Here is a 26,292-nt window from a genome sequence, read left to right on the forward strand (position 1 = left end):
TGTAACGTCATCTGTCACTATTACGTCACCTGTCATAACTAGTTAAGACACTTACGTCCGTTTATTTCCTCCCTCCAAATTTCACTTTTATAGGTATAACCCTTCAAAAGATATGAGGGGGGGTACGGACTTGAATATATGAATTTTGAATATTTTTCGAGATATTTGGCACACGTATTTGTAATATAATAAAGAATGGCGGTACAGAGCCCAATTTGAAAAATATATTATTATGTGGAAATTATTCTGTAATTAAATACAATATTAAAAAAACGAGCCTGTACCGCCATTAAGAAGAACAAAAAAATACACTTTTTTATCCGATGCCTAGATTTTGTGTAATTTTGGAACTACTAATGAAATAAAAAATTTTAGTAGTTCCAAAATGACACAAAATCTAGGCATCGGATAAAAAAGTTTATTTGAAGAAAGTGTATTTTTTTGTTCTTCTTAATGGCGGTACAGGCTCTTTTTTTAATATTGTATTTAATTACAGAGTAATTTCCACATATTAATATATTTTTCAAATTGGGTTCTGTACCGCCATTCTTTATTATATTACGAATACGTGTGCCAAATATCTCGAAAAAATATTCAAAATAACAGCCGCAATCTTGGAACGCGTTTTTGCTACCTGTTGATCGCTACTGTTTCCCCTTAAAAACAAACCTTGACAAGTTTCTTATCCTTTGCTACAAGTTCTTTAGCAACTATTATAATATCATTAGCAGCGTCAGTCGTCATCAAAATTGGAGCACATTCGGCGAAGTATTTTATGAAAAAATGGTATTTCGTGGAACAGTTAAATAGTGTATACTGGAAATTTTCGAAAGAATATCCATCGGCGCACCATTTTTGAACTAAGTCTGAAACATACGTTTCTAAGATGTTACCTTCGGACTGTTGAAACTTCCGTTTGTTAATAATTTTAATTATTTTGTCCAACGAATCTAAAACAAATATAAACAAGTATGTAGATCAATTGTTTAAAAGGGAAATGTAAGTTGACTTTTGAACTTTTTATTGGCATTATGAGTGCCTTCTACCCGCGTTGTAAACAAACTATCCGCTGTGAGCTTGTAGGTAGAGGGGATATTTAAAAGTTCATGGGCGCCAGTAGTGACAAGCCAGTGAACTTCTGCTGGAAATTTGACATAAGAGACAACAGTAGCACGTCATCAATATAACTGTGGGAGATAGTAACACACCTTTTTTCGAAAGTTCTGCGAAACTTTGGAAACAGTGCGTCGGGATTGTTTGATATAACTTGAATATTGTGACATTAACTCATAGGCGCGCTAAATGGAAGTAATAGAAAACAATTTTATTATTAGTAAATAAATATTTATAAAAATAAACCAAAATAGGTGAAAAATTTATTAAAAGCGTGTATTTTGGTTTTTTTATTTAAATTTTAAATTTAACTTTTAAACTATTGATAATATTTCTAGACTAAAAAATCCTCCTAAAACTTTATATCCTCGCATTAGAATTCGAAATATTTTTACGTAAAATATACTTACCTATAAGTAAAACTCACAATAATTAACAATAATCTATTTTTTCAAATAGTCCAACAACTTCTAGCGCCATCATCACACGATAATTGTGAAACTATCTGAAGCAGGAAAGAAGTAAAGTAATATTCCAGCATTACTTTAATTACATAAAATACAAATAAACTGTAAAAAAAATATATATTTCATTAAAATTATGTAACAGACAATAACTATTTGCTATTATTCGCAATACTTTTCTCATTCAATTTCCAGCCGAAGTTGCATTGGCATCGCTAGTTGGCGATATCAGCGAAGCTCAGAGCGGATAGGGGAAGCTTTGACATATATGTCGAACTGATCGAGAATGTAGGAAATCAAACCAAACTGCCATAATCGCAGCACGTGCAACATTTTAAATGAAACAACCTCTGTATAATTATCTTCCACAAATTGTTAGTTGGTTTAATAAAGGAAAATAAAGATATTAAAGTTCGCCTTGTAGACATTTTTAAATATGTATGATACACAGTAGGATTTTTGACAGAAGACCGGGGGTTGTTAAATGCTGTCTTAAATTTCCGTGTTTTATTACGTCTTGGTATAGCATGTACCAATTCTTCTATTCTCTTCTCTTTCTTTATATGGAAATTCTTCATCTCATCTATAAACATCTCTAAAATCTCTAAAAAGAGCACATAATAAAATAACAAAAAAAAAAAAAAAATTGAAGGCACTCGTGGGAGTGCCGACAGAAGTGAAAACTTCTTATAGTATATAAATTACGAGCTCAATGCTTTTTCCCCATCCAAAAAGAAGTGCTATACCTACATCATATACGCGATGCGTATGCCCTAGGCTATTTATGTATACATATACATAATTTATATACGTACAAAATTTATTTCAGCGAAGTGATGACGGTCACAAATTGAATATTTTTCCCCATCTAAGAAGTGCACAACGCCCCTAAAGAAATTTTCAATTCAAAAATTTATTTCGTCGAAGCGATGAAGTCGCTAATTTGATACTTTCTCCCCATCCAAAAAGTGCACAACGTCCCTCAAGAAGTTTTCACTTCAAAAATTTATTTCATCGAAGCGATGATCGTCCCTAAATACTTCCCTAAAAGTGCACAACGTCCCTAAATACTTCAAATATTCACTTCACTTCAAATATTTATTTCGTCGAAGCGATGACGGTCGCTAATTTATTACTTTTTCCCAGGCAAAAAGTGCACAACGTCACTAAAGAAGTTTTCACTTCAAAAATTTATTTCGTCGAAGCGATGACGGTCGCGATGACGCACAGTGGTTTCAAATGCCGAAAACATGGTCATGGACCTTTAAAGCGTATATTGTTTATACACTTCGGAATTACTTTCGTTTATTAAGGGTTTTTGGCATCGCTGATTAAGAATCTGACATTATTTTTTCTGAAAAACAAAATGGCGGATCCAACATGTCGGACAGAAATTGAAAATACCAATCAAAACGCCATTTTTTTTTGTTAAATTTGGTAGTTTAAGGTCGCTGACTACAAATCTAACATTACTTTTTTTAAACAAAATGGCAGATCCAATATGGCCGAAAGAAATTCAAAAATTTCATTTTAAACGCATATTTGTTTAAAATTTTTATATTATAAGGGGCTTTTAAAATTGCTGATCACCAATACATTTTTTTATGAAGGACAATATTCAGAACCAATTACTTATGTACAACCGCCCATACATAGTCAACAATCCCTAGAATCATGTAATATGCGTCATTTCCCACTTTTGTATTCAAACAACTGCCAGCAATGCATAGGCAGTTAAGGCGCGTTTACATGTATCCAGTAACTGGCGCCAGTCGCACTGGAACGACAGTGCTGGCATCATGTAAACGCTTTTTTGTTCCAGTCCAGCGCTGTCTGCCAGCGCTGTCTCGAATAGAAGGCTGGTCTATTTTTCGTGCCAGTGGCACTCGTCCGCGTCCCCTCTAACCCCGTGCCAGTGGTTGTAGACACGTGTAAACACAGCGTTCCAGTCGCTGGCGCTGTCGTACCTGTGGTTTCAGTGGCCGTATTAGGATTTTTAATAAGAGTGCCAGTGAGATTGGCGCCAGTTACTGGATACGTGTAAACGAACCTATCCAGCGCTGTCTTAGTCAAGCACTCGCATTCCAGTGAGACTGGCGCCAGTTACTGGATACGTGTAAACGTTACTTTATATCAAAGTGATTCTGTATCTTCTTGCTATATATTTTAAAGTTAATAAGCATTAGTCGCAGAATTATGCAGAATTTTGTACTTTTTGAGTGTATATATACAAAATGTTGATTATTTTATGTATATTTTCACTATTTATGCATTAACAAATTTAAGGCATTTATTGTTACTTAACATCTTACATTACTACATACTTAAAAAAGAAGAATCTGCTTTACAGCGATAAAATTGATAAACTACAAAACGTTTTACAGCGCTTTCAATATACGTGTTCTTTTTCACTTTCTCTGCCGGCCAAATAACCTCGGACATGGCTCACTTGTTCCTGAGCTATGAACCAGAATACATCCAGTCTGATCCTTATACCTGCGCATTATGACTCTACGATAGTATGAGAAAACAACTGTAAACATGAAAATCCCTAAATAGGGACTTTTATTTTCGCCTAATGACCACGTTTTCAGCATTTGGAACCATTGTGTGACGGTCGGTAATTTAATGGTTTTTTCCATCCAAAAAGAGCACAACGTCCCTAAAGAAGTTTTTACTTCAAATGTTTATTTCGTCGAAGAGATGACGGTCGCTAATTTAATATTCTTTCCCCATCCAAAAAGTGCACAACGTCCCTAAAGAAGTTTTCATTTCAAAAATGTATTTCAGTCGACACCATACAGTAACACCGAGAACACGTACTTCGGAGAAAGAATTCTGTTTTATGTTTCAGTAGTCAATACAGCAATCCAGTGACATAATCATAAGAAGTTCATAGTTATCTTTATAATGAACTAATAGAAATAGTAATCATTTGGTTTTTAAAAGTGTTTTTGTTTCGCAAAAAACGTTAAGTAGTAATTACTAGTGATAAAACTTCGAACCTTGTGTCAAAACATTCTACCTTTATCTTGTTAAGTGTTGGCGGATATAGAGGTGGGAATCAACGCTCCAAAGGAACGGTCAGTATAATTGCAATAAATATTAGAATTTTTACATAATAATACATCAGAAATAAAAAAAAAAATAGAAAATACACAAAAGAAATAAAAATATTAAAACCGACAGGGGCTAATTTTCTGATGAGTTGATCCGAAATTAGCTCCTTTCGCGGTTTTTTAGTACACTAGTAGTTGTATATAAATAATATATTAAAAATTAAAATAATAAAAAAAATATTAAAAATAAAAAAATATATATTTATATAAATATTTAGATGGGATCCTGAAATCGATTTTTCAACTTGATGGAAGAACAAGATGGCCTCCTGCAATACCCAGGATGTGCAGTCCGCAGACGTGCAATCATGTAATACACCTCAAATGTATGCACAAACAGAACAACTTTGTACATCGTCCCCATTTTATGGTTCACAACAGCAAGAAGACCTATCTTCTCAACAAGAATGGATAGACGTTTCAAATAATAAGAGACTAAGAAGTCCTGAACTTATTGGCTCTAGGAAACTAACCAAAATCAGTAATTACTGGCTGCAGAAACCGCTAGAGTTACAAAATAAATTCAGTAGTTTATCTGAAGAAGATGAATCGAACAATAAAAATGACGAATCAAGGGACACAAAAACTGTGCCTAAGCCGCCACCAGTAACCATATACAACGTTGGAGTTATAGAACCTATACACAAGCTACTCAAAGAAATTACAAATGGTAAATATACAATAAAAACATTGGATTTGAAACAGTAAAAGTCCAAATTAATGAAGCCATACATTTTAGCACATTTATAAAAGAGTTAGACAGTCGAAAAACGGAATACTACACATTTAGACCGAAAAGTGAAAAAACATTTAGATTCGTACTAAGAGGATTACACCATGGCTCGGACCATAATGATTTGAAAGCAAATCTGTTAGAACTCGGCCATGAAGTCGTAAATATTCACAACATATAACACCGAACTACAAAATTACCATTGCCGATGTTCTACATAGACATTAAATCCAAAGAAAATAACAAACAAATATATAATATAGAAAAACTTGGCAACACCATCATAAAATGTGAACCCCCACAAACCAAAAGGATAATACCGCAATGCACAAGATGTCAGGCATTTGGACATACTAAAACCTACTGCCGAAAATCCTTTAGATGCGTAAAATGTGAAGATTTCCATGCCACGAAGGAATTCACTCGCAAGGTACGTGATGGAAATGTTAAATGTGTTAATTGCGGAGGTGATCATCTGGCAAATTATAGAGGATGGATAGTATTTGCTAAAAATTCAGAGAAATAATTTTTAATGTTCAAAACTTTTAGTGTAGTTTGTGTTTCATTTACTAGAAAATAACTTGACTTACCCATATCTTTAGTATAATATGCTACTTTCATCAGCGAATATATACTTTGTTTTATCCAATTATCACAGTTTGTTGCTATTTCTCCGAAAGTAAGTAATACGCTAGCTGTTCTAGAGATGACTTCGTCTACTCTTCTTTCATTTGTCGTTATTTCGTCGATGTTGAAGACAGATACACTCTAGATGAACAAACATATTTCGTTAGTTTCTGAAAATCACTAGCTCAAATTATGTGTCTCTCCATAACTCGTGCCATGCGTACCACTCAGCAGAAGCTATGAAGGCTCTACTAGGAGATGTAAGATTGGGAGCCTACAGCATAAAGCAGTCACTGAATAAATGAAGGAGTGTGACGAAGGACATCTTTAATATGGAATCGAATTACATGACAAAAGATACAATTTTAAGAATTCATTCAGTGTGTCTATTCCAGAAAGGGATCTATGAATAAACAGGGTAAGGTTTGGTATATAGACGGATCCAAGACTAGAGAGGGTGTGAGGTAAGATTTCTTCTTCGGGTGCCATCTCCGCTACGGAGGTTGACAATCATCATAGCTATTTTAATTTTTGATTCAGTAACTCTAAATAGTTGTTTTGAGCTGCATCCAAATCATTCAGGTTCTTCAGCCATGAAATTCGTCTTCTTCCGATGCTTCTTCTGCCATCTATATATCCTTGCATTATGAGTCGCAGGATCCCATACTTCTGGCCCCGCATCACATGTCCGAGATACTGTAGCTTTCTTTCTCTAATTATAAGTTCAACTTCCTTCTCTTTACCGATTCTTCTCAGTGCTTCATTGTTCGTAACTCTATCTACCCAGGAAACCCTCATAATTCTTCTAGATGTCCACATTTCAAAGGCGTTAAGTTGTCTCATTGTCTCTACATTTAACGTCCTTAATTCCATTCCATAGTATAGTACAGGGGTCACCAATTATGTTCCCCGAGGGTCCGATTCGAAAACCTATGATACTTTTGGGGTCCGGAGTTAATGCTACCTGTGTCTAGTTGTTCTGATTCGGTCTCTTTACGGATTCATGTTAAAAAATATCCCCTATAAACAAATCAGAAAAAGAAATTTTTGTAACATTTAACAAATTCAAAATATGTACCACCTTTTAGCCCCGAAAATATGTTTTTAGCATTTTTGCGTCATCTTAAACAAAAAAGATCTTCTGTCATTTTTCTCAAAAGTTGATAGATTTTGAGTTTTAAGCGATTTAAAATCTGAAAAATGCAAAAATAAGCATGATTAGAGGCATAAGATTGCAAACTCATATGTAAATTATTATTTTTGAGGTTTTCAAGTGTCTAAATTGAAGTTTCAACACTATGCGCGTCCACTCGACCCTTAAGCCGCCGCGGCGGCACGTCGCACTATATGGTGCGTATCGCACTATATGATTGGCGTATTTAATTAGCATATTGGCAATAATTAATTGAATAAATAAATTATTTAAAAAAAAACTATGATAATAATATATTATAAAATTTTAATAAATGTAAGTATTTGTAAGTAAGTATTTACGGAGCCGGCGTAGCTAAGTGGTAATGTGCTTGGCTCGCGTGCCGGTGGTCCGGAGTTCAAATCCTACCGCCGGCAAGAACAACTAGACATTTTTAAAATGTTCATAGGCCCCAGGTCGACTCAGCCTGAATAAAATGAGTACCTTGGGTAAAACCAGGGGTAATAATAGGCGGTTGAAGCGCAGCACTGGCCCTGTTACCTTCCTTGTATACCGTAGGCCCTAGATATAGCAGACTACCCTGCTATACTCCCAAAGCCACAGTGGTATAAAACGGGAGACTATTATTATTAAGTATTTGTTGGGAATTTTTCACATAAGTAGGTACGTATAATATGTATACGTGCGACAGAGACGCACCATAAAGTGCAACGCGCGACGATTAAAAATTAAAAAACAAAGGTTTATAGTCTATATTGAAATAAGCCGCGATTATTCCTTACAATCTTGAAATTGAATGTATAAGCTTCAATTTATGCACTTGTCAACCTGAACAGTAATAATTTATACATGAGTTTTCCAAGTCTCGAAAATGCGTATGCGTATTTTCGCATTTTTCAGATTTTAAATCGCTTATAACTCGAAAACTATTAACTTTCGAGAAAAATGACAAGAAACCTTTTTTATTACATTTTTCCAAAAAAAAACCTAAAAATAAATTTTTTGGGGCAAAAAGCATGATTAGAGGCATAAGATTGCAAACTCATATGTAAATTATTATTTTTGAGGTTTTCAAGTGTCTAAATTGAAGTTTCAACACTATGCGAGTCCACTCGACCCTTAAGCCGCTGCGGCGGCACGTCGCACTATATGGTGCGTATCGCACTATATGATTGGCGTATTTAATTAGCATATTGGCAATAATTAATTGAATAAATAAATTAATTAAAAAAAAACTATGTTAATAATATATTATAAAATTTTAATAAATGTAAGTATTTGTAAGTAAGTATTTACGGGGCCGGCGTAGCTAAGTGGTAATGTGCTTGGCTCGCGTGCCGGTGGTCCGGAGTTCAAATCCTACCGCCGGCAAGAACAACTAGACATTTTTAAAATGTTTATAGGCCCCAGGTCGACTCAGTCTGAATAAAATGAGTATCTTGGGTAAAAACAGGGGTAATAAATAATAGGCGGTTGAAGCGTAGCACTGGCCCTGTTACCTTCCTTGTATACCGTAGGCCCTAGATATAGCAGACTACCCTGCTATACTCCCAAAGCCACAGTGGTATAAAACGGGAGACTATTATTATTAAGTATTTGTTGGGAATTTTTCACATAAGTAGGTACGTATAATATGTATACGTGCGACAGAGACGCACCATAAAGTGCAACGCGCGACGGTTAACAATTAAAAAACAAAGGTTTATAGTCTATATTGAAATAAGCCCCGTTTATTCCTTAGAATCTTGAAATTGAATGTATAAGCTTCAATTTATGCACTTGCCAACCTGAACAGTAATAATTTATACATGAGTTTTCTAAGTCTCGAAAATGCGTATGCGTATTTTCGCATTTTTCAGATTTTAAATCTATAACTCGAAAACTATTAACTTTCGAGAAAAATGACAAGAAACCTTTTTTATTACATTTTTCCAAAAAAAAACCTAAAAATAAATTTTTTGGGGCAAAAAGGTAATTTTGAATTTGTTTAAAAAAATTGTTTCCTATGTAAAAAAATGTTCAACCTGTCTGTGGGAATGAGTTTAGTGCAACTGATTCTCATTAGGGAGTTGATATATTCATCTGTTGGCTGAGATCTGTAGCGATTTTTAATAAAGTTAATTCTTAAAAAAGCGGCTTTGCACACATAGTACACAATTTCATGGTCAAATATTTTCAGAATTTTAAAACACTATAATTTGAATTTAACTGCGGTCCGTACAAAACTAGCCTACGGTCCGGATGCGGACTGCGGTCCGCTAATTGGTGACCCCTGGTATAGTACACTGTATACGTAACATTTTGTTAGGCGTACTTTAAGAGCTAATGTTAAATCTTCGCTACATAGGACCTTTTTCATTTTCATAAAATTAGAACGTGCTTTTTCGATTCTGACTTTGATTTCTGCAGTGTAGTCATTATTTTCTGTTATAAGTGTTCCTATGTAAGTGTACTTTTTACTCTTTCGATCTGCTGCCCCTCTAATATCAAGATTTCGTAAGTATTATGGTTGTTTTTAATAATTTTCGTAAACTTCGTCTTTTTGATATTGAGAGAGTCCGTACTCCCTACTACACCTTACTATTTTACTCATGAGTCTTTGCAGGTCTTGCAAACTATCGGCTATTATTACTGTATCATCTCCATATCTGATGTTGTTAACTAAGACTCCATTTACTTTTATGCCGACTGTTTCATCTTCCAGAGTTTCTCGCATTACTTCTTCAGAATAAGCGTTAAATAATAGAGGTGATAGTATGCAGCCTTGCCTGACTACTCTTTTTATTTCCATTTCTTCAGAGGTTTCTTTTTCAATTCTTACTATTAATATACTCTAAAATAGGTAAGATAGGGGTAAGAATATACTTTAAAAATACCAGAATTAGCGAAAGCTTCGCCTTGGAAAGCAATTGCACCGTTCTCTAAGCGGAGATTTGTGCAATATTGCAATGTGCAAAGGGAAATAATGGGAGAGCACTTAAAAAAGAACATATTCATATATCGTCTGACAATCAAGCGACACTGAAGGCAATGTCGCTATAAACCCTTTGTCAATATGTAACAGATTGCATTACATAAAGATACCAATATGACGAATTGACGAAGGACGATTGGTTGATCCAATCAAAATGTAAAAAGTAAAAAGTTTATTTGATAAGTGACAGGGCATTATGTGTTTATAACAAAAATTTTCGTGTTATTTAAATTTTTAATCGATGTCTGTGCCTTGATTATAAAGTGTTTCAAAAATATTTTTGTTTTTCGAAGGATCTAGTTGTGACTTTTTTATTGAATTCCTATAAATCTGATTATGACGCTTTCGCAAAAATTTAGCAGACCAGCTAGACCTGATTTCATTTAAATAAAAATATAGTGACATCTGCAGAATCTTATGAACATGGTACAAAGAGCGAGTGAAGAAAGAGGACTTAACCTCAACATAAATAAAACAAAATGGATGCTGGTCAGCAAAACTCAAAAACCTGACAGACAATTGAAAATAAAAAAACAATTAATCAAACACGTTGACTCGTATATATACCTTGAAACAGTCGTCAACTCGAAATGGGATCAAACAACCGAAATACGATCTACAATTGAAAAGGCCATAGCAACATTTAACAACATGAAAAATACATTTACCCATTCCGACATATCTCTCCCACTAAAAATACGGCTGCTAAAATGCTATGTATTTCCAGTCTTGCTCTACGGCGCAGAGGCATGGACACTAACGGAAACATTGATGAGGAAGCTGGAGGCATTCGAAACGTAGAGGTATATTGCGCTGAATGGGAAAACAAAAAGAAATATCTTTCACAATTAATAAACGGAAACTTGAATACCTCGGTCATATTATGAGACATAATAAATATCATAAATATACTCCAACTGATAATACAGGGTAAAATAGAAAGCAAACGCGGACCGGGAAGAAGAAGACACTCATGGCTTCAAAAATTAGGTCAACGGTTTGGACTAACATCGATCGAGTTATTCAGAAACGCCGAAAAACAAAATTAAAATTGCTATGATGATAGCCAACGTCCGCAACGGACAAGGCACTTGAAGAAGAAGAAGAAGAAGTGACATCTGATGAACCGATCCATTCGTAAGTTTTAGACAGCAATGAAATGCTTAGGCCCGGTACTTTATGTCTCGATTAACAGCCCGTTAGTTAACGGAGGTTTAATCGGGAGCTCTTTAGGGTCTCTTGCGTTGTAATCAATGCAATTACAAGTATTATTATAATTATAAATAAGTATAATAATAATTATAATTGCATTTATTACCACGCAAAAGACCCTAAAGAGATCCCGATTAAACCTCCGTTAACTAACGGGCTGTTAATCGAGACATAAAGTACCGGGCCTTAATCTATCTGAAACAAATCTTACCATTTCGTAGACTTTCATAAATATTTCTTCTTGTCTGTGGATGTCTTCACTATTGCTAGCATCGGAGATTTTGTTGAAGTAAGTGATCAAGACATCGATTGACTTAAATCGCACTTCCTGGTAATCACTTATCAAAAAATCAGGTACGAATCGGATTATTTCCGTACCATCCCACTTTGTGAAACTGTTGCACGGATCCAGCTAAAAATAAAACATTAAGGGCCGGTTTCACCAACGACAAATAGTAGTTTATTCTAAGATTAAAGTTATTCGACCATTAAACTGACATTTCTCCTTAGAGACTTATTTTATTTATTTATCAAAAAAATAATTAGTCATCGAGTAAATTGGCAAGTTAATCTGGCTATAAATATTTAGAAGAAAGTAAATTCGCGAGTTTAACTTTAAATTATCAGTAGTAATTGCACAAGAGCTCTAAAATTCTATATTAATTTTAGAGATCGAGTGCAATTTGTTGCGATTATTTCATGAATAAACCTGTTCAAAACAAAAATTTTATTGTAATTTATTTATGTAAGTACAAATTAATACTGTTAAACACACAGTTGATATAAAATATTTTACGGTTGAAAGTCATCACTTTTATAACTTTTAAAACACTAATTGTCATTAATGTCACTGAATGTATTTTTTCGTAGCAACGAAGGGCATCTGACGTAATATACTAGACGACGGAATATTATCAAAAATTATCACCTTAATTTGCATTTCTGTAGCTCTCTATTGGTCAGAATCTCCTATGAATGAAATAATCAAAATTATATTGAAACAAAATATATACTTAAACATCTAATAAATTTTATTCGACGAATAGATTTATTCTATTCATTGATTTATTTGTTGTTGGTGAAACCGGACCTAAGTGAATAATATTGATTCTTCTTAGTATTACATCAAACATATTCTCATAACCCATTGTTCCATAACGTAAAATATGACATATGCAAATCAGTTAAAAGCTGTGAAAACCTCTAATTCAATATGGCAACAGCGCATAAGGGGTGTCACTTTGCGGGGGACATCAAAACTCGTCATTGGATCATGTGGAATAAAAACTTCAAAAAGGTTTTATTAGCTTTGTTAGTTTCTGCACGTAACAGTGTCTAGTTTTTTACTTTAAACAATTTTTGAGTTTTTTGTATCACTCAGAAGTTAAAAAAATGAAATGTAAAAAAAGATGGAAATAAACGTATTTATTATTGTTAAACAAAAATACGCATAAAACAAAAAATATCTCGACAGCGTTACCTCACGAACTGTCTAAAAAAATGGGATCGCTATGCAAAATTCCAGGCGGATCGGTCAAGTAGGTTTTGAGTTACAATGTCAACCGCCTTTTAAAAAAGCAGTTTCGAGAAAACCGTATTTAAAATTTTGAAAACGTTTTACTTTAATACTCATTCGCCTTCATTTTTGTCTCCAAAATCGTAAAGTGATGCACACCGGAATATGTTTTTGAATCGCGGAGAAATCTACAAAAGAGAAGAACTGTTAAACGATTCTCGTTACGCTCAAGCGCGCTGGCGCGAGAGGCTGCGAAGCTAGTCGAAGGTAGGGATATTCAACATGCTGTATCTCCGGTAATTTTGCTCCAATCAATATGAAATTTTCAGCGAGTATTCATTAAGCTATGAAACTTTCATTTAAAATAAAAATATAACAATTAATTGGACTTCCGAAGTCCTAGGTTTTCACCCAAAGTAATCGAAAGTAGAACTGGCAGTCGAAATTTGAACTTTTCGTGTAACTTTGCGTCAATTGATATGTATAAGATATTACTAATTTTGGGTAATTTTTACTAAACTCTGGGTAATCATTGTTTAAACAAAAATGACTTTAAAACCGGAACTAAAGATTCAAACTCGACTTTTCAATACGCTTCGATTGATGTATTACACGTACTATTTCTGCAACTACAATATGGCATAATCAATTATTTTCAATGGGAAATAAGCCACAATTTTACCAAAAAAATTATTTTATTAACGTTTCGACGCCCAAGTCGGGTGTCGTTGCCAAAATACAAAATAATACTAGATTAAACAAAAATGTTGTTGCTTAGTAAAAAATTCTTCTAATAATTTATTTAATCTGACTCATTTATATCGGCAATTCAGACATGTATTATACATTTTAAAGTAGAAGACTTTAAAATGATATTGCCAATATTGATGAGTTGTCAACCTCAAATCAAGAATATCCGCCACAAAAAATCATAGCATGTGATCTGTCTTTAAAAAGACAACCAAATGCAACGGTGGCAGTAAAATTCTCGCGCTAGAGATTCCATAGTAAATCACGAGAGAAAACCAGGAAAAAACCTCGTGATACTATCCCGAGCACAATTTTGTTTAATACAACATTTTTGTTTAATCTAGTATTATTTTGTATTTTGACAACGACACCCGACTTGGGCGTCGAAACGTTAATAAAATCATTTTTTGGTAAAAGTGTGGCTTATTTCCCATCGAAAATAGTTGATTATAAAAATGCCACAAGAAAATAGCTTCAGAACAACATTACAATATGGCACTGCCGGTTAGAACTTTTTAACCGGAAATGACATAAAAACAAAAATTTTACATTTGTTCTCATCTTGCTAAGGCACGTCGAATGATATATCGCTTATACTATTTCGGTGACTTACGATTGCAACTCTAAAACCGGAAGTCCGATGTCAAATTTCTCATCTTTAATACCATCCTTGGGTTATAAGCTTTCATTCGACACCTCATTTGTCATTCTATCTGTATTAATAACGGACGGACGGAGAGCCAGTCATGAAACCGAAATGACGAAGAATTTTCATACGCGGTCGGACGGCCAGACAGCCTATTTCTGATCTTTAGTACCATCATAGCATTATAAGCTTTCATTTGACATCTCATTTGTCATTCTATCTGGTATAATTAAGGAGTTATATTCGCGGTCAGACGGACAGACAGCCTAGGTCAAATTTCTCACCTTAAGTGCCATCCTTGGATTATAAGCTTTCATTTAACACCTCATTTGTCATTCTACCTGGTATAATGACGGAGGAGTTGTGTTTACGAACAGACAGACAGCCGTGGATAATTCAAAGTTTTCACATTTTTTTCAAAATTGGTGAAAACAAAATTCTTAAAAACGCTGAAATTGTGTTGGTCTAATATTTACTCGCACCAATATTACCAAACAAAAATTTAATTACCTCACATAATTTCTGTAGACAATTGAGTAGAGCCAACTGCACACTAGGCCCATTTCTTTTGATGTTGTCATAAAAAGGTTTAAGCAGCAACATAGATACATTTTTGAATTCCATATTTCCGCATTCAGCTATATGGGGAAACATACCTTTAAAAAAAAAACAAGTTAAACTAGAAAGTGACAAAACTGATGAGTATGATCTGTATATTTTGACACCAGTAAGTACTCAATGTTAGGTTACATGTGTAGGTACATGTGTAGTTTTAGTGTATTTTTCTCTAAAATTTGTTTTTAAGAGGCTACAGTAGCGATCAACAGGTAGCAACCAACGCGGTCCAAGATTGCGGCTGTAATTTTGAATATTTTGTCGAGATATTTGGCACACACATTCGTATTATAATAAAGAATGACGGTACAGAGCCAAATTTGAGAAATATATTAGTATGTGGAAATTACTCTGTAATTAAATATAATATTAAAAAAACGAGCCTGTACCGCCATTAAAAAGAACAAAAAATACACTTTCATCAAATAAACTTTTTTATCCCATGCCTAGATTTTGTGTCATTTTGGACCTACTAAAATTTTCTATTTCTAACCAGAAATCGAACATATTATACCTAATAACTAATTAGGCAACATAGAGAAATTGTTACTGTCATTTTGACAAACCTGCGTCAGATTCTCTCTTATCTGTTCTGTTATCTTTATCGATATCTGTTCAGTGCAGTAGTGTATTATTTTTCGAATTCGTTATTGTTGTTTCATAGTAAAGTAGTGTTTATTTATAGTTAATTTATTATATTTTTGTATAATAGAACGAAGTTGTTGGCCTATTTGAAAAAATAGATTATTGTTAATTGTGAGTTTTAGTTATATGTAGGTAGGTAACTGTATTTTACATAAAAATATTTCGAATTCTAATGCGAGTATATAAAGTTAGAGTGCCTTTGGCGCTCTATGAACTAAATAAAATAAGACGGTTCTTGTTTCGCTTCACAACGAAATGATTATTTCTTATTATTATTTCGTGCAAATACCTATGTTAACATAAAATTTTCATCCATTTTGGTTTATTTTTATAAATATTTATTTACTATTAACAAAATTGTTTTCCATTACTTCCATCTAGCGCGCCTATGAGTATAATTGTCAAAATATTGATCTTAGATAATGTCAAAGATTACCACTGTTGCCAAAGTTTCGCAGATCTTACGAAAAAAGGTATACTATCTCCCGAAGTTATATTGATGACGCGCTACTGTATGCTCTTAATGAATGATTTTTCTTTCTGGTCTCCTTCATCGACCACTATCATGAATTAGCCTATATTTGTCCATTCCTGAACGTAGCCGTCTCGTAAAATTTTCCACCTATCGCTCTCTTGAGCTTCTTGCATCCAATGTATGCTAATGCGCTTTATATCATCCGTCAATCTAGTCGGTGGTCGTCCTCTGCTTTGATATGCCTCTTCTCTTGGTCACCCAAGCCCATTTAGCCATGGCTATTCCTTCAACTGCATCCGTGACTCCTGTTCTTCTTCTTATTTCTATGTTTGGTACTTTATCTCTGATGGTAATATCTAACATTGATCTTTTCATAGCGTGTGTAACTTTTATTTTATATATTGTTCCTTTTGTCCAGTTAGTGTTTCCGCACCATATGTAAGAACCTGTAAAACAAATTGGTCCAAAACCTTCCTTTTTAAACAAACTGGAATATTAAAATTGAAAATGTTGTTAAATCTACCAAAGAGAGCCCATGTGAGACCTATCCTTTGTTGTATTTCAGTTGTCCGATTATCTCGGCCTAAGCGAATCTCATGACCTAAATATTTGTAAGCAATTACTTGGTCTATACTATGGCTTTCAATTTGAATTTTATCGCTGACTACAAGGTTGGTGGTGTATTGGCTAAACGTGCAGGGCAGGGTATGATGCTGATAGAAAAGGCATTCAGGCATCAAATATCCAAAAAATCTTTTCAGGCCATAATAATGAAAAGACCTTCTCCAACGCAATAAAAACTTGTACTGAAATGATGGCATCTCATGAGGTAAAATATTCCGGAAGTAAAATGAGCCTCCATTCGGATCTCCGGGTGAGGACTATCTCAGGGGGAACACCATTACATGTTAGAAAAATCAGGATAGGGTCTTGGAATCTTGGTAGTCTTACAGGTAAGAGTCTGGAGTTAGTGGATGCGCTCAAACGAAGAAGAGTTCAAATTGCTTGCATTCAAGAAACTAGGTGGAAAGGACAAAGGGCGAAAGAACAGGTGAAGGATACAAGTTGTGGTATGTAGGGAGTAGTAACACTAGAAACGGAGTTGTTATAATTGCTGATAGTGAAATGAAAGATAACGTAGCAGAAGTTGTAAGAACGAGTGATAGAATGATGTCAGTGAAATTTTTAATTGATAAAGAGGTATTGAATGTTGTGTGTGTATGCTCCTCAAACAGGTCTGGGTGAGAATGAAAGAAGAGCTTTCTATGACCAATTAGGAGACGTACTGAGTGATATTCCAGCAGAGGAGAAAGTTATAATAGGAGGTGATTTCAATGCACATGTGGGCCAAGATAAGACAGGATATGAAACAGTACATGGGGGATTAGGCTTTGGAACTAGAAATGAAGGTGGAGATGACATTCTTGAATTAGCAACAGCATTGGATATGGCGAGATTGTTAACACATTGTTTAAAAAGAGAGAAACTCAACTTATGACCTACAAAAGTGGAAAACATCAATCCCAAATAGACTACTTCATGATAAGGAAAGAAGACATACGTGAATGCAAGGATTGCAAGGTAATAGTTAGTGAGGCAGTAAGCCAACAACACAAGCTGCTTGTTCTGGACATCGAAGTAAAAAAGCGAAACTAAACAAAAATATCGGAGAGGACCACAAAAAATCAAGTGGTGGATGCTAAAAGATAAGAAAGAAGGTCTATTCAGGGAAAGAATAGTAGAAAAAATATGTTGGAACATGAAAGGAAGCCCTAACACAATTTGGAGAAAAATGGCCAATATTATTAGAGAGACGGCTATTGAAATACTTGGGAAAACGCCAGGAAAGAAGTTTGAGGATAAAGAGACTTGGTGGTGGTCAAATGAAGTACAAGGAAAAATAAAAGAGAAGGGAAAATTATATAAAAAGTGGCAAGAAACCAGATCGGACATAGATCTTCAAAACTATATGGTCGCCAAAAAGGAAGCGAAAGTAGCAGTAGCAAAAGCTAAAGCAGAAGCGTATTCAAACCTATACGATCAACTTGATACCAGGGAAGGCGAAGCAAAGATATATAAAATAGCCAAACAGAGAGCAAAGACAGCAAGAAATTTTAATCAGATTAGATGTATCCGAGATGAAAATAATAAAATATTACTTCACGAACAGGATGTCAAAAAGAGATGGAAGAAAGTATTTTGACAGTTTATTAAATGAAGAATTTGACAGACAGCCTGTGGAGTTAACGGAGACAGTAACAGCAATGGTTACCAGAATAACAAACGAGGAAGTGGCTCAAGCGCTTCAAAAAATAAAGACAGGAAAAGCAGTCGGACCAGATGATATTCCTGGGGAAGTATGAGAGCATTGGGTGAGACAGGAATAAGTTGGCTAGCAGGTCGATTTAATAGAATTATGGAAGTTGGACAAATGCCAGACGAATGGAGAAGCAGTATATTAGTACCTGTCTACAAAAACAAGGGAGACATACAACAATTTACAAACTACAGGGCTACAGGGACGGATACGTGAAGAAACCAAAATATCCGATAATCAATTTGGCTTCATGCAGGGCAAATCAACAACAGATGCAATTTTCATTGTAAGGCAACTGATGAAAAAATAATTGATGGATTCGACCGTTACTTGATGGAAGTTCATCTTATCTCACAATAAAACACTGAAAACTTTTGTTTTCTATACTTCCACAAAATTTATTATTTACAACTATGTGACTACAGCTGTTTCGGCAGAGTGCCTTTCTCAAGTGATATAATTTACAATGTGTTTGCCTTTTTAAGTCTCTAACTGAAGAGGTTGAGGAGTGGGGAGCTGTTTGTCTCGAGTTGGTCATTCAGAATTATATCTGTAAAGTATCATTGCAAAATATATCACCGATGTATGTAGTTAAACTAATAATTCCTGTTACAAAGAAAACCCAATAGCCGTTTCAATTAAAAATAAATCAATAAAACATGACATAATATCTACAAAAGCAGACAAAGGTAGCACTACTATTGCTATCGACAAAAGAGACTATAATAACAAAACAACAGAATTTTTAACTAACCAAAACAGTACACCACTAAACAAAGATCCCACAGGAAAAATACCGAAAACAAATTAAACTAGCCATTGAAAATTCAAAATCAATACTAAATCCAACAGAACAGAAATACCTTAATATTATGAACCCACAACCTCCTAAATTATACTCTTTTATTAAACTACACAAACCTGACCACCCAATAAGGCCTGTAGTTTCTTTTTATACAGCTCCGTCATATAAACTTTCAAAAAAACTGTCAGATATTATTACAGAATACACTAAATTTTCAGCTAAATTCACCGTAAAAAATACACTAGAACTAGTTAATAAAATACAACATTTTCAATTGCCCAACAACTCCAGACTAATTTCATTTGACGTAAGAAATCTTTTTCCTAGTGTTCCTCCTACAGAAACTTTTGTTTTAGTTAAAAATCTTTTAGACCATAATAGTACAAATCCGATAATTGCATCTGAAATTTTACACCTCCTTGAAATTTGCATAAATCAAGACTATTTTGAATTCAATAATCAAATATACACAAACAACAGTGCAGGACTTATTATGGGTAATCCTCTAAGCCCATTACTATCAGATATATTTATGAACCAACTTGAAACAACAATTTCTAAACATCCCGTATTTAAACAGTTCTTATATTGGTGGAGATACGTGGATGATATACTAGTATGCTTTACAGGAACTAACAGACAACTTGACCAATTTCTATCATACATTAATTCACTTCATAGTAATATTGAGTTTACAATAGAAACAGAACAGAATAATTCCATAAACTTTCTAGATGTAACGATTACCAGACTACACAACAAACATGAGTTCTCCGTGTATCATAAACCTACCCATACTGACACAACTATACACAATTCATCATCCCATCCTACACAACACAAATTAGCAGCCTACCATAGCATGATACATAGACTGACAGAAATTCCCATGACAAAAAATAACTTCGAGATAGAACTAAACATCATTAAACAAATAGCAGTAAACAACGGCTATAACGAACAAACAGTTAACAAAATTTTAAATCAAAAACTCCATAAGAAAGCCCTGAAATTAGTGTATCCACCACCACAGAAAGAACCCAGTACCTTCTGCTCTCTCACATACTGGCAAGATAACAACAAAAATAGCCAGATACATAAAAAAGAAAGGAATAATACCAGCTTTCAGAACTAACAACAACTTAAGCAAATATATTAAGAACAATAAAAGCCGAAAGAAAAAGCAACTACAGAGTGGTGTGTACAAACTAACTTGTGGTGACTGTCCGAAAACGTACATCGGCCAAACTGGCAGAACTTTTGACAAACGGATAGCAGAACACAAAAGGGCTTTCAACAATAGAAAAACAGACACTTCTACATACGCACTTCACCTTCTAGATCATAATCATTCGTTCAATGAAGAGTTTCAAATTCTGCATATCCAAAATAAAAGCCTTAAGCTATCTTTTTTAGAATCTATGGAAATTAATAAACTGAAAAATACAGATATAATTCTGAATGACCAACTCGAGACAAACAGCTCCCCACTCCTCAACCTCTTCAGTTAGAGACTTAAAAAGGCAAACACATTGTAAATTATATCACTTGAGAAAGGCACTCTGCCGAAACAGCTGTAGTCACATAGTTGTAAATAATAAATTTTGTGGAAGTATAGAAAACAAAAGTTTTCAGTGTTTTATTGTGAGATGATGAAAAAATACAGGAATAAAGAGACCAACGCTCATATGGTATTCATTGATTTTGAGAAAGCATATGATAGAGTTCCTCGAGCGATTCTGTGGTGGGCACTCAATAAGAAAGGAGTCCCTGGTGTATATGTAAAGATTGTGAGAGATATGTATGAGGGAGTAACGACTAGTGTTAGGACAGGTGTGGGAGAGACTGATAAATTTCAGGTGAAAGTAGGATTGCACCAAGGCTCGATGCTTAGTCCTTATTTATTCTCATTAGTTTTGGACCAGATAACAGCGAAACTACAGGGTAGCATTCCATGGTGCCTAATGTATGCTGATGATGTAGTGTTAATAGGAAATAGTGAAAGAGACTTAGAACAAAAACTGGAACAGTGGAGACAAGCTCTGGAGGAAAAAGGTTTAAAACTTAGTAGGACAAAAACAGAGTATTTGGAATATTCATTTAAAGATGGAGTTACTACAAATAAAATGGTATCTTTGGATGGTGAAATGATTGTGAAAAGCAATAGTTTTAAGTATCTAGGATCGGTGTTACAGAGTAATGGAGAAATAGATGGAGATGCATGCAGTAGAATTAGGGCTGGATGGATGATGTGGAAAGAAGCGAGTGGTGTGTTGTGTGAGTGACAGAAAAATTCCAATGAAGCTGAAGGGAAAATTCTCTAAAACAGCCATAAGACCGGCTATGATGTACGGAACTGAATGTTGGGCAGTGAAAAAGAAAGAGGAACAACGAATGCATGTGGCGGAGCTGAGAATGCTTAGATGGATGAGTGGAGTGACAAAGAAGGATAAAATTAGAAATGAGTATATTAGGGGAAGTCTAGGTGTGGCACCAATTGATGCCAAAATGAGAGAGCATAGGTTAAGATGGTTTGGTCATGTTCAACGTCGAGATGTTAATCACCCAATACGAAGGATAGCTGAAGTGGAGATTCCTGGAAGGAGTAGGAGAGGAAGGCCAAAGAAGACCTGGGGGAGACGATAAGGCAGAACATGTTGGTAAAGGGGATTACCATTGATATGACCCAATATGCAATCACGCAGACGCAGGTGGAGAAATGCAATTAGGGAAGTCGACCCCGCATAAGGATAAGACAAAGATAATGATGATGATGATACAAGGTTGCTCATAAATTTTGTCTTTGAGGTGTTAATTTTAACACCATATGTTTTTGACGCTTTTCCAGAATCTTTGTAGCTTTATCCATTCTCAAATATTAAAACGATGTCATCGGCAAATCTTAGATGGTTCAGATCCTCTTCATTTATAGTAATTTCCATATTACCCTCTCGATCCAATCGCTCGAACATATATTCGAGTATAGCTGTAAATAATTTCGGGGAGATAGTATCACCCCGTCTAATTCCACGTTATATTCGAAACTTTTTTGGTATCTTCATGAAGTCGGACACAAGCTGTACCAGTTTCGTAGATACTCTTAATCAAAGCAATATACCAGTAGTCAATGCGGTAAGCAGCCAATGCTCGAAGCATTTTATGATGATCTATAGTATCAAATGCCTTTTAATAGTCTACAAATATAAGAAAGATAGGTTTGTTGTATTCAGTGCTTTTCTATTAGCGTTTTAACTTGTGGATGATCATTTGTTCCGTATCTGGAGCGAAACCTAGAGTGTTTGCAAGGTTGGTAAGTTTGTTCACAAGCCGTTTTGTTATTATCTTCATGAATAGTTTATATGTATGGGAGAGCAAACTAATAGGTCTGTAGTTCTTTAAGTCACCTTAAGTTATGACATTGGGAGGGGGTACGCCTCTTGTCATACAAACATTCAACATTTTTTTCAACACATTTATCAATGTTTCTCCTTTGATTTGTTCTATGACTATCCCATCTTTTCCAGGTGCTTTATTGCTTTTCATCTCCGAGAGAGCTATTTTTATTTCGTCTATTGTGATATCTGGGATTTTTTCTAAGCGGTCCACTATACCTATTAACAAATAAATCGACTCAATAGAAGAATCCGATGAAACTCTTGAAAGTATTAATCTACAATCCGACAACAACGAGTTATAGTACAACGACCGCTACCATCCAGTATATTCTACCACGTGGAATCAACACGAGGCTACGCCGCGTCGCAGCGTTGAACATTCTGGACCTAATTGCGACGTATTGGACAGCAAGATCGGCAATTATAAAATTATAAAACACCATGTAAAAATCAATATTTTTTAGTCTGATTAAAATCTCTAAATAAAAGTCTAATTTAAATGTTAAAGTAAAGTCTGATTTTAAATTATTGAGTTGTATCTAAAATCTTTGTTTGTCGAAATAAAAGTTTTAATTGTGAAGTTTAGTTTTTTAAAAAAGTGTTTTTCCAAAGAACATTCATAATTGGCGCAGTCAGTACGGAAGTGGAAGAGTCTTTACAGATCCTCGTCACTTTTAAGTGTTTGTCCACTGTTCCAAGAACCAGCCCCAGGGAAACCATTGCAGAGTTCACCCGAGGGAATTAGCAGTTAGAAATAGAAGTTAGGAGCCTTCAGGAGCAAAGGAATGCACATCGGCATCGTCTTTATCCTGTAAGCGATTTTTATTATTACTTAGAATTAAGAAGATTAATTTTTGAAAGAGATATTATTAAATCAGACTCCTCTGAGTCCTTAGATTGAATCAGAGCTAGATTAAGAAGATAAAAACAAAGATTTGAATAAATTAATAGAAAAATTAAAATAATTTAGAAATATCTCCTCTAAGTCCTTAGATTGACTTTAGAGCCAGATTTAGAAATTTATTTAAAGAAAAATTTGAATAGCTTAATAAATACTATATATTAATAAACACTAGAGATTAATAGATAAATAATAAGCAGTTTAAGATTGATATATTTGAAATTACTATACGTATTTGACTATTGACTATATATATTGAAATTTTTTTTAAATATGGCAGTTCCACAATTTGACGTGAAAAATTTATGCATTCTTCCAAATTTCGACGGAAACCCAAATGAATTACATGAATTTATTAAAGTTTCTACAATACTTCTAAACCATTATTATGATAGACTAAATGCAGCTAATATCCAAAATAAATTTTTGCTTCATGGTATTATAAGTAAATTAACAGGTAGAGCCAAAGAAGTTATATCCGTATATGGATGCGAAACTTTTGACGAAATAAAAAATGCATTAATTCAAAATTTTGGAGACCAAAGAGACGAAAATTCGCTTACAAGAGACCTAGTAAATTTAAGACAAGGAACAACAGAATCTATCATGCATTTTTACGAAAAAATAATGGGACTTTTAAGCTGTATCAACAATTACTTAGAATTACATACTGTAAATGCCGACATTAAAAGAAGCAAACAGGAATTTTTCCGTCAACAAGCTCTTACAACATTTTTAGCAGGCCTACGAGAACCAATGGGCTCTGTTATCAGAGCAATGAGACCAGGAAGTTTAGCTACGGCGATACAATACGTACAGGAAGAAAATAATGTTAGATATCTTCAAAAAAATCAAATAAGTCAACCTTCAACATCAGGAAGAAGCGAAAATTATCAAGAACGCCGACATCAGAGACAGCAAATGCCTTTACCTGTCCAAAAACCATTTTATCAACAGCAAAATTTTGCACCTCCGCAATGGCAGCAACCAATCAGGCAATTCTACCCACAGAATCAGTTTCAACAACCACATCGACAACAAAACTTCAACCAATTTAGACAAAATTCAAACCCTCCAGCATTCAGGACCCAGAACCAGTCAAATGTATGGGCACCCAAACCCGGACAGCCAAAGCAGCCTAGACCAACACCTATGAGTGGAATATCAGAAACCACAACAGGAAGCCGTCAAAAGTTTACACCAAATTACCGAGCACAACCAAAATTCACCGTAGAAGAACTTTACAATATACAATGCCACGGAGATGAGCAAGAAGAGAATGCCGACTACAATGATTACTATGAACCCGAATACGACAATTTTCTACAAGATACATACGAAAATCAACCAACCGAATACGAAGAAAACGTAAATTTTCGAGAGGACCCACCAGAAGCAGCCGAAACGTAATTGAACTTCATTCATTTCCCGACAAGAAGGAGCTACCTTACATCGAAATTTCTGAGCCTTCTTTACGACTTTTAATCGATACAGGATCCACAAAGTCATTTCTTAATCCAGAAATAGCTTCTTCATATTTTCCAAATTATATAAAACACGAACCCTTCATCGTCACATCAATTTTTCAAAATTATTCCCAAAAATATTGTGCTGAAATTCCTTCATTTTCAGAATTTAATTCTAACAGCAAAATGAAATTTTATCTCTTCAAGTTTCACAAAACTTTCGATGGTCTTATTGGCCTCGATAATCTAAAACTTTTCGAAGCCCAATTAAACTTTCCTAAATCACTTCTAGTTACAAAAGATTCTACAATCCCTATCAAATATTATGAAACAAACAAAACACAATTTTATTCCATCCATTTGGAACCAAATTCAATTAGCCAAGTCAAAATTCCAGTCAAAGAAGAAAAAGGAACCATCATTATTCCAACTCAAAAAGTACAAGGCGTCGTAGTACGAGAAGCCCTTACTAACGCCGAGAACCACCTCGCCTGGACCGAAATTGCCAACTTCACGTCAGAACCCATTCACCTTTCTCTTATGGAACCACTCGAAAGCCAGGAAATAGACATTCAAGATTTCCATATATATTCCATGGAAACAACCTCCGGACCAGACTACAGACAAGATATCGACGACTTAATTAAAGCTGAACATCTTAACGAAGAAGAAGAGGATCAAGTTCGTCAACTATGCCGAAAATTCTCCGATATATTTCATCAACCAGACACTCCTCTCAGCTTTACTAACGAAGTTAAACACCACATCAAAACCAAGGATGAAGAGCCTGTATATACGAAATCATACCGGTATCCGTATGTGCACAAAGAAGAAGTAAAGAAACAAATCTCTTCAATGTTAGAGCAAGGGATCATTCGACCAAGCCAATCGCCATGGTCCTCGCCCATCTGGGTCGTGGCAAAGAAACCAGATTCATCCGGTAAAATAAAGTGGAGGATAGTGGTAGATTATAGAAAGGTCAACGAGAAGACAATTGACGACCGATACAGAATTCCTCACATTAGCGATATTTTGGACAAATTGGGAAGATGTCAATATTTTACGACCCTCGACTTAGCGAGCGGATTTCATCAAATCGAGATGGCTGAAGAAGACATTCCCAAAACAGCATTTAATGTGGAAAATGGACACTATGAATATTTAAGAATGCCATTTGGACTTAAGAACGCTCCGTCCACGTTCCAACGTATGATGGACAACGTATTGAAGGGACTTCAAGGAGAAATATGTCTCGTCTATATGGATGACGTAATAGTATACTCAACATCATTACAGGAACACATAGTAAATCTCACAAAAGTATTCCAACGATTAAGAGAAGCCCGACTAAAAATCCAAGTTGACA

At 34.7% G+C, this 26,292-nt stretch overlaps 1 protein-coding gene across 3 annotated transcripts in view; it reads right to left on the reverse strand.

Annotated features, from left to right (window-relative positions):
• LOC126885081 (serine-protein kinase ATM-like) overlaps positions 1–26,292 on the reverse strand; it is a 624,001-nt gene that overhangs the window by 467,881 nt on the left and 129,828 nt on the right. For all 3 annotated transcript variants that reach the window (XR_007698275.1, XR_007698276.1, XM_050651504.1), the window contains exons 12-15: positions 14,818–14,963; positions 11,607–11,807; positions 6,020–6,197; positions 670–950 (exon numbers count right to left, since the gene is read on the reverse strand). Coding sequence is in view for 1 of the 3 variants with exons in the window: in XM_050651504.1 (XP_050507461.1) it covers positions 670–950; positions 6,020–6,197; positions 11,607–11,807; positions 14,818–14,963 (806 nt within the window). In the remaining 2 variants the exon portion in view is untranslated. The remainder of the gene's footprint in view (positions 1–669; positions 951–6,019; positions 6,198–11,606; positions 11,808–14,817; positions 14,964–26,292) is intronic.

This window comes from Diabrotica virgifera, chromosome 5 (assembly GCF_917563875.1).
Source record: "Diabrotica virgifera virgifera chromosome 5, PGI_DIABVI_V3a".
Lineage (NCBI taxonomy): Eukaryota > Metazoa > Arthropoda > Insecta > Coleoptera > Chrysomelidae > Diabrotica > Diabrotica virgifera.